Raw genomic sequence first — 9,939 nt, forward strand, 5'->3', positions numbered from 1 at the left:
CTGTGAGAAACCAGTCACCAAATGCAGCACCTCAGTGATCTTCTTCACGCAACGTTGGGGCTGAACACTGAGGGTGGTCCTTAGTGGTACCTCTTAAGAATTTTCATTATTCACTAAAGTCACTTTTAAAATTAAAAACTATAGACAAATGCAGGGTCTACCTATGGCAGTTGATGAAAAACAGATTAAATTATCTGAGGTTTTCCCTGGGGCAGTGGTCCTAAAGAGACCCATAAACTTTCCACAGGGAGATTTCAGGGAGCACATGAACTTGAGTGGGGTAGAAGAACCTACATCTTATTTTCACTCAACTCTATGTGACCGAAAGTAAGCCTGTTATGAATATAACCAAGAAATGATAAAGAGTGATTTTCACAAGAACTGTGACTTTGTCACCAGTCGATAGATACCCTTCTATTTTGATGATAGTGGAAAGCTTATTGCACAAAGAGGTTTCAAACAGTTCACGAAAAAAATGAAGAAGAAGATAATGGAATCTTTCCACAGATTTTTGAAGCCCCTTTGTATTTCCCATGTCAATCAAAAGGAGCTTTAGGCTTACTCTAAAGCACAATTTGAACAAAGATAGGGATTGACAGGCTCTAAAACTGTGTTTCTTCTACTTGAATATGTATCAAGTTACGCTGGAATCCTATTAAAATGCAGATTCTGATGAAGCACATTTGTAGTGATAGCCTGAAATTTTAATGGGGACTGCAAGGTCAGTCTGAACTACAAAGTCAGCAGTTCAAGCTCACCAGCTGCTCCTCAGAAATCCTATACAGAGTCGCTATGGGTCAGAACAACTGGACGGCACACAACAATAACAAGATACCAGAATCCTAGTGTGACAGCTGTAGGATTAGCATTGGACTGCTAACCACAAGTTTGGCAGTTCAAACCCACCATCTGCTCCTCAGAAACCATACACAGGGTCTTTATGAGTAGAACCAACTCCACTGCACTTAATGACAACAACAAGATAACAGGTGCAGATTTAGGAATCATACTTTGAATAACCAGGCTGTAAGCTCTGGACTGTTAACTGATACTCCTTGGAAACCCTATACAAGATTGGTATGAGTCAAACTGATTCGACATCACTTAACAAGAAGATGATTCATTTGAGAAATCATACTGTGTAGCTCCTTGCTTGGACAGATATTAAAAATTCTTCAAAGCTATAGATTCTATGGGCATTCTGTGACTGTAGGATAAGCACTGGAATGCAAGTCACAAGGTCAGCAGTTTGAGTCCACCACCTGCTCCATGGAAGAAAGATGAGGCTTTCTGCTTCTGCAAAGATTTACAGCTTCGGAAGCCCTATACAGGGTCACTATGAGAAGGGACCAACTTGACAGCACTTAACAACAACAAGGATTCTGGGAAGCTTTGTTGTACATTCTGTACCTCTTATGAGAATACAGCAATTATCCCAAAAGTATTTTTTGCTGACTTTATCGACTTAAAATAAGGCAATTTGTTCCCATATCTGTTCTCCCATACCAGTTTCTTTATTATTGCATTTATCAAATGATATCAAAACTGTTTGTTGCTCATAGACTGCGGTGACCATGTCTTATTTATTTTTATCCTCAATGGTCTACCAGAGTGTTTTGCAAATGTAAGGTTTTCAATAAACATTTGGCAGGGAGTTCATTGATGCCATGGTTTTGCTCTTGATCCTTGAACTGTGCACCAGCATTTTAAATGTATGATCTTTAACCAAAGCATGTTTTTATGTAATCCCCAAAGCTGTTTGGGGGAGATGAAGTACCTTAAGCTTAATTTTCCTCCCCCTCCAAATCCTCACTTTTAAATTACACTTCTGTTGTCTAATTTAGCTGGGAGGCCTGAGTACAATTCAGAACCACAACTAATGAGATAAGTGATGCTTGTGGGTGCCTTTCGGTCATGAGATTTCCTGGCAGAGCAATTTTTTGTTATTACAAATGGGGTTGATATAATGTGCTGGTACACATGTCTCTGCAAAAGGCATGTATTTTAAATTGTGGCTCCCCACAAAAAATGGTTAGAAAGTCAACTTTGTGTGCTTCCCAATCCAAGGCCTTAGCCTTCTTAGCCAAAGTTCATGCAGGTGCACCCAAAAGGTATACTAAAGCTTTACTAAACTCAAATCTACAACAAGAGTAGAGAAAAGGGGAGTAGTGTAGCCTGAAAGGGCCAGGTTGGCTACAACATGTATTTATATTTTATCGAAAACTCTTCAAATCTCTTATAAGAAAACACACACTTTCCTACCTAGGTAGAAGGGAGTTGTCATGGGTTGAAGTGTGTCCTCACAAAGTATATGTCACCTTAGCTAGACCATGACTCTCAGTGGTTTGGCAGCTATGTATTGATGTCAGGTGACAAGCCCCCAAGATGTGACCTGATGTGATAAACCAATAAGAGGTAGCACTGACCTCAGTACTGTCACAGCCCTGGTCAGATGTAAGAGAACTTTCCCTGAAGGTGTAGCCTGTGTTGTTAAGTGCCATGGAGTTGGTTCCTACTCATATCAACCCTGTACAGGGTTTCCAGGAGCAACTGGTGGGTTTGAACTGTGAACCTGTGGTTTGCAGTCCAGTGCTGATCCTACAGTGCCACAGAGGGTGTAGCCCACAACTCCTTTTATCTTACAAGAGATAAAGGGAAACACCCCCTTGGTACACAGGGTCAACAAGGATGGGAAATTTCGACATTGGCTACCCAAAAAGAGGGGCGGCTACAAAGGCAAGAAGTGACTGGCTTACAAGCTTTCAATAGGGAACCTAGTTTTAGAGAGTACAGGGAAAGGTAGGATCTCTACTGAGTGGTTTTCAACCTGTCTGGATGGGGCTGATAAAAGGTGATGAGGATAAGACTCTTGTGGTTCAATAGGGAATGATTGCTATCAGGTCTGACAGTGAGTGTTGGAAAGGTAAAGGTAGATGTTTTTTAACAAAAGGAGGGGAGTTGTTGATTTTGCAGTCCAGGAACAGAGGTCCCTCTGAGTGAATATATATAGAGAAAAGCAGAGTGCAGGACACTGTCCGGGGAAGCAGTGATGCCAGGGATGGAGGCAGAGATGATGACGTGGACAGAAGGAGCAGCTAGGGACTCTGGAATCAGGGAGAGAGAGGGGCTGTGTGCTGGCGGCCAGAGGGCTGGCATGCAGGTTGCACCATTTGGGTGTTTCACGATGCATGGAGGGGATTGTAATCATTGCAATGCAATGGAAACAATAGGATGAATGTAAAGAAAATGTTCTCCCATGTAAACTAACACATAATTGACAATAAAAACTTAAAAAAAAAAAAAAAAGCCATTTAGCCAATTTAAATCCCAAGAGAGAGATAAAGGGAGAAGCAAGTAAAGAAAGGGGTCTACTACCACCAAGAAAAAAATCTGGAAGTGGAATGCATCCTTTAAAGCTGGGGTCCCTGTACTGTGAAGCACCCACATGAGGAGAAGATCGATGCTGATGCACATGGAGATCTCTAAGCAATGTTGGGCATACAGATGTTGAAGGGACACAAGGACCTTCCTTCCCTTAGAGCCAGAAGATAGAAAAAGCTTTCTCCCAGGACTGGCACTCTGAATTTGGACTTTTAGCCTCCTAAATTGTGACAGAATAAATCCTTGTTTGCTAAAGTCATCCATTTGTGCTGTTTCTGCTGTTAGCAGCACTAGATCATTAAAACAGTTGTTGAAGAACATATTCTGGGAATGTCATCTGCAGTAGGATTTCTACCACCTTCCCTGCCCCAGTAGTCCCTGAACTGGGATCTTTACATCTGCAAACTTGGTCTTCTCCAGTTCCCAATCAATCTGTTCCTCCAAGAGAAAAGCTATTGAATAGCTTTTCAAATCCTCATTGATTGGGATTCAATATGACAACATAATCAGGAATCCTCCTGGGAATTTGAGATGCTGGAGCTATTTTCTAATATCTGCATCCCATTTCTTCAGTCCCAGTCCCCGTAGACCATGAGGCCATTGTGGAGTGTCTGAGATTCTGTTTTCATCAATGTTCTGAATTTTTTCCCCAGAAACCTCCTTTGAGTCAGGAGTCTCTTTCTTTGGTGGATATTGCTTTCCCCAGAGTCTGAGGCTCTGAAACTCCATATAACTGTGCTTGGATTTTCTAGACTTCTAAGTATATTCACTCAGTTAATAAATGTCAGTCATCTGCTAGAATACACCACAACCCCTTAACCCATTGGGCTATTTGATGAAACTGAGCCTCAAGACTTTCCTTTCTAGGGTAACATTAATTGATCACATCTAGGATAGCTTGTCCTTGAAAAAATAGCTTCAGATCATGTTAACACTCTGCTCTAAACCCTCTGATAGCTGTGACCTCACTTTAAGGAAAATATAGAGGCCTAAGAGAGGGAACCCTGGCAGTGCAGTGGATTATGAGCTAAGCTGATAAGCACAAGGTCAGCAATACCGATCTACCAGTCACTCCCTGGGAGACAGAGGAGGCTTTCTGAGATTTACAGCCTCAGAAACCCTGTACACAGTTGCTATGAGTTGTAACTGACTCGATGGCACACAACCACCACCACCACCATAGCGCCCCATAAGAGTCCCATCTCTCTCACCCTAGATTCCTGCCATACCTCTAACACATAGGCCCACTGAGCAGGAGACTTAAAAAAAATTCTCATCAATGATAAAGGTAAGCCCTTCTGAATATTCTAGAGGATATGAGAGATGAATAAAGAAACTACTAGGATAAATTCTCTGTGATGAAGAAATCTTTGTATATTGAATTTTGTTGTTGTTGTTGTTAAGTGCTGTTGAGTGGGTTCCCACTCATAGCAAACCTGTATAGACTTTCTGAGGCACCTTGGTGGCTTTTAGTTGCAACCTTAGAGTTCAAACCAACCTTGCTGTCCAGTGCTTCATCCAACAGCACCACACCAGGACTCTAAAATATATCGTATATGAGAGTTGACGGTGTAAGATAACTAAGCATCGGAACGCTAAACACAAGGTCAGTGGTTAAAACCCAACAGCTGCTCTCAGGGAGAAACACGAGATTGTCTACTTCATAAAGATTTATAGTGTTGGAAATCCTACGGAGCAGTTCTACTCTGGCAATGGGAGAATATCATATTATATAAATCGCTAATTAATGTAATGAACACTCTAAAGCACAGATTGACATTCTAGTGCCTTTGGAGTCAGATTTGCTTATGCTTTATCCAATTTTATTATTTAGCATATTTTACTCCACACCATTGCACATGGGTAGGTATGGTTGGCTCATAGAAAGGATTTAAGTATAAGTAAACTAAGGGCTCCTGGTGTGGCACTGTAGGATAAGCACTGGATTGCTAACCATAAGGGTGCAGTTCAAACCCACCAGCTGCTTCTTGGAAACCCTATACAGGACTGCCGTGAATAGGAACCAATTTGATGGCACTTAACAACAACAACCTACTATTGATCCAGGAAACTCTGGTGTTGTAGAGGAGAAGTGAGACAGGGTGGGAAGTAAACCAATCAAGGAAGTATTATCAAGCCAATTATTCCTGGGGTCCAGGAGATTCATTCCACTGTGAAAGTCCAGGAGACAGTGTTTAACATGCATTCTAGAGTTATCCCAGAGGGGTGAGGAAGATGGCATATTTAAACACCAGATCCAGCTAAGTACATGAGATTTGCTTTCCAAATGTGTGAGTTCCCAGGAACTTCTAGCTTGCCCTGAGTAGGCAGAAAAACCTTCAGTAAATAGATCCAGCCAGTGGCAGATGGAAGTCAGCTCAGTGTGCTCTGGCACAGGAAGGTCTGGCAGTAGCTTTAGAGCTCAGATGCTAGCAGAACAGTTGGTGGTTTCAAACCATCAGCTGCTCCCTGGGAGAAAGATCTGCTTCCTTAAAGATTATATCCTTATAAACCCCATGGGGTAGTTCTGCTGTGTCCCAGAGGATCATTATGAGTCAGAATGGACTCAACGGCAATCGGTTTGGGTTTTGAGTGAATAAGGTTAAGGTGCTGACAGCACGTAATACAACTACCCAAAGTGAGTTGGATGCCATTTGTCTTGTCTTGTTTAACTCCATGTGAGGTTAACCATCTGGAATCTTCGCTTTTTGTTTTCTCCCAAACTCTACGGCCTTTTCAATTACCAATGAAATATTAGTTTCATACTATGAGTCAATATTAACGGAAAGATGGTTTCTAGCTTTTCTTAAAGCTGTTTACCATTGTTTTCATTGAAAATATTGCTGTTATATTTCTTACATCAGAAACTTTGGGGGATATATTAATTTGCTTTCCTTTTACTGTTCAAATGATGTGGAAAGGAATTTATGCTGTGCATAAATAAGCTAGAGTAACAAATGATAGGCACTGTATCCCAGGCCAAGTATTCTAGTTATCATAACTAGGATTGCTGTGTATGCTCTGTGTGAGCAGGACACAGAGAGTCATTTCCTTGGCTTGAAATCTGCAATAATAAAGGTATTTACACAGTGATTTTAAGGCAGGGGCTCTTGAGAGACCCATGATCACACAGATCTCAAAGAACCCATTTGCTTTGGATTCAATGCCTTAAATTCTATCCCACGCTCTTACTTTTTGGTTTTGGGTATAAACTTGGTTTCAAGGCTACTTCATAGCTAGATTTACTTAACCATTCTGATATCAACTATTTACTAAGTTTCTCCCATGTGGTTAAGTGCTAGGCTGCTAATGAAGTAGTCACAGCTAAAACCCACCAACCACTGGGCAGGAGAGATGATGTGACAGTCAGCTTTCATAAGGATCGTAGCCTTGGAAACTCTATGGGACCATTCTGCATTGTCCTATATGTCTTATGAGTTGGAATTAACTCATTGGCAATGGGTTTTCAATGACTTTGTGTCAAGGCATCAACAACAATGGAGAGAGAGTCATAATGCACTAGAAAACAGTTGGGGGGATAAGCTGATAATTAATGGAGATTCTGATGTTTTCTAGCATAGGGAACCTCAGGTATTGGGCAGATAACATTAACATATTGAACATTTAGGTATTGACTTTTCTAAATGCAGGAGAGTAGACTCTGATTTTTTGTGTTCTTGAAAAATAAATAAAATAAATGTGACAATGTATTTGTAGCATATTCTTAATATTATTAAAGAACTTGGTGTGACACTGTAGGATAAGCACTGGACTGCTAACTAAGATTCAAACCCACTGGCTGCTCCTTGCAAAACCCATTCGCAGTTTGCTCTCTCAGAACTGGCTTGATAGCACTTAACAACTACAACAAGCAAACATTTCATACTTCCTTGAGAGATTGCAAAGATCCCCAAGAACTATAAAAACCCATACATATGCTAATGATGATGAAGGCAACAGAAGATAGCCTTGTTGGAGAATAGAGAGGACATTGATAAAGATGCTGGAATAATGGGGTTGATAATAAAATAACAGTGAGGTGGACACCATGTACCATATACTAAGTTCCAAGTCGATACCACCCAGATGCTCCTGTCTCTATTCAGAGCAACGAACAAAGTCTATAGAAAAGCAAACATAAATCATGTTTCTTGAGCTTACCAGCAGTGATGTCACTGGGGTATTTCAGTGATGTCATAAGTATTTCAGAGAGTCTAGATAACATAGGGTGACACCAAAATGCCTATCTATAACATTTTTGTGAAGTGATACAACATATTTTTTGTATGAAAATATCTCTATAGTTAGCTATAGCAACAAAAGCATTTTTCATAAGTTCTGCTTATATCTGTCAATACACTTACAAAGTGAAAACTCTATGCTTAGTTACTTTTTGATTTTTCTAATGTGCTGCAGCCAAAACTGTCATTTTATCCAATAATGAAGCTCCTTGCATGTGCTACAGCACGGAATGTCTGGTGTTTTTATTTTGTTGCCAATGTTTTTATAATTACTGATTTTGTCGAAATGTTCTTGTGTTTTAGCTATAAGATTGTGCTCATCCATATTTCCGAACCTACATAAATAACTTTTCTGAGACTAAAGTAGTAATTAAAATAAAAGGGGGAAAATTTTTTTAGAGCTACCAATAATATTGTAACGGACAATGTAATTCAATGTAGAAAGATTTCACAAAACAATTGTATTGTTAATAGTCATACAATTGAAGAAATACTATATTTAAGCAATTTACAACTATATTTATTGTATATTATTCTATGATTTTAAATGATAATAAGCATTCACAAGGATTCTGTAGAGTATGGTATAGGAAGACTCATGGGAACAAGTGACACTGTGAATTCTCACATTGGGTGACACCAACCCTAGATAATCCTAGTGATGCCACTGCTTACCAGTTTAATATGTTCTCGCTTCTGGTATTTTTCACTGTAATACTGCTCTTGCCGAAGGTTAAGTAGTTGTTGCTGTTGTTTGTCCTTCAGATCTATTAACTTTTGGGTCATTTCAGCATCCAGGGCAGCAAGATCTTGCTCAATCGTTGATGATTCAGGACTGCTGGGCTCGGGTCTGCAAAGACACAGAGCTTAATTATAGAGTTTGCAGGTTGTAAAACAAGGTGGAGGGAATGCCACCCCATATGAGTTCCTCCTAGAGAAAGCATTAGGTTTACTGGGAAATAATGCATATGTTTTGATTAGCTACTTGGGATAGAGAGTGATGCACCAATGACAGGCCATCAAATAGAGGTTCTCTGTGGTGCTGTAGAATCAGCACTAGACTTCAAACCACAAGGTCAGTAATTCAAACCCACCAGCTGCTCCTCAGAAACCCTGTACAGGGTTGCTATGAGTTGGAACCAACTGGACGGTACTTAACAACAACAACAACACACAGAAGGGAGTCCTGGTATGGCACTGTAGCGTAAGCCCTGGGTTGCAAGGTCAGTTTGAACCACAAGATCAGTGGTTCAAATGCACCAACCTCCTTGGAAACCCTGAACAGAGCTGCTATGGGTCGAACCAACTCAATGGCACTTAACAACACACAGAAGAGGAAGGGAAACCGTGTTCCCCTTTGTTTCCTAGTCTACCAATAGAGGACGTTCTTCATACCTTAACAACTAAGGGAATGTTCCCAGACCTTTGGCAGTAGTACTGGGAATGTTTCTGCTTCTCACTGTAGCCCGCTAAGAATTATCCCCATCGCTAGTGGTGGGAGAGCAGAGAGCGCGGTGGGGGTGGGGGTGGGGGTGGCATCCATCAGCAGTGATAACGACACGGCAGAGCGCTTCTGCGCCCCAGCCACATGGGGCTTAGCTTACAGGTGTGGCACTAGACTACTAACCACAAGATCAGCAGTTCAAATCCATCAGCAGCTCCTCAGAAACCCTATACCAGGATGCCATGTGTTGGAACTGACTTTATGGCATTTTTAAGTAACAACAAAAACATGAGCAGGAAAAAACGTCCGGAAGCCAGGGATCCTGGTGGTAGTAGTTACGATGATAACTCCCAATTTGAAACAAAACAAAACAAAGTATCTAATAAGGAATTTTTAAGGTTTAAATAGTTTGCGTTTTTAAAATGTGATTAAAATTATTGTATTTCCCTTATAAAAAACTGAAATATAATATCACTTCTACATTGAGTGGATTCTATTGGGGGAACTACAAAGATGCCTCACTTTGCATCCACGTTGCAAAAATAGAGCATACTAGAGCACTTCAAAAAGTTCATGGAAAATGGAATTAAAAGATAATGGAATTTGGACTTATCCAAAGAAAACTACAAAATACTACTACAAGAAACCAAAAGAGACTTACAAAAATGCAAGGCTGTACCATGCTCCTGGATAGGAAGACTTAACATTGTGAAAATGTCAATATTGCCCAAAGCAATGTACACATATAATGCAATCCCAATCCAGATTCCAACAACATTCTTCAAAGAGATGGAAAAAACAATTACAAACTTTATATGGAAAGGAAAGAGGCCCAGGATAAGCAAAGCACTGCTTAAGAAGAAGAATAAGGTT

General features: G+C 40.5%; 1 protein-coding gene across 2 annotated transcripts in view; it reads right to left on the reverse strand.

Moving 5' to 3' along the window:
• Positions 1-9,939, reverse strand: part of LOC102810898 (1-phosphatidylinositol 4,5-bisphosphate phosphodiesterase beta-1-like) — a 1,100,672-nt gene that overhangs the window by 167,504 nt on the left and 923,229 nt on the right. For both annotated transcript variants that reach the window (XM_006870398.1, XM_006870397.1), the window contains exon 27: positions 8,298-8,472. In XM_006870398.1, coding sequence (XP_006870460.1) covers positions 8,298-8,472 — 175 coding nt within the window. The remainder of the gene's footprint in view (positions 1-8,297; positions 8,473-9,939) is intronic.

This window comes from Chrysochloris asiatica, unplaced genomic scaffold, assembly GCF_000296735.1.
Source record: "Chrysochloris asiatica unplaced genomic scaffold, ChrAsi1.0 scaffold00141, whole genome shotgun sequence".
NCBI classification, from domain to species: Eukaryota; Metazoa; Chordata; class Mammalia; order Afrosoricida; family Chrysochloridae; genus Chrysochloris; species Chrysochloris asiatica.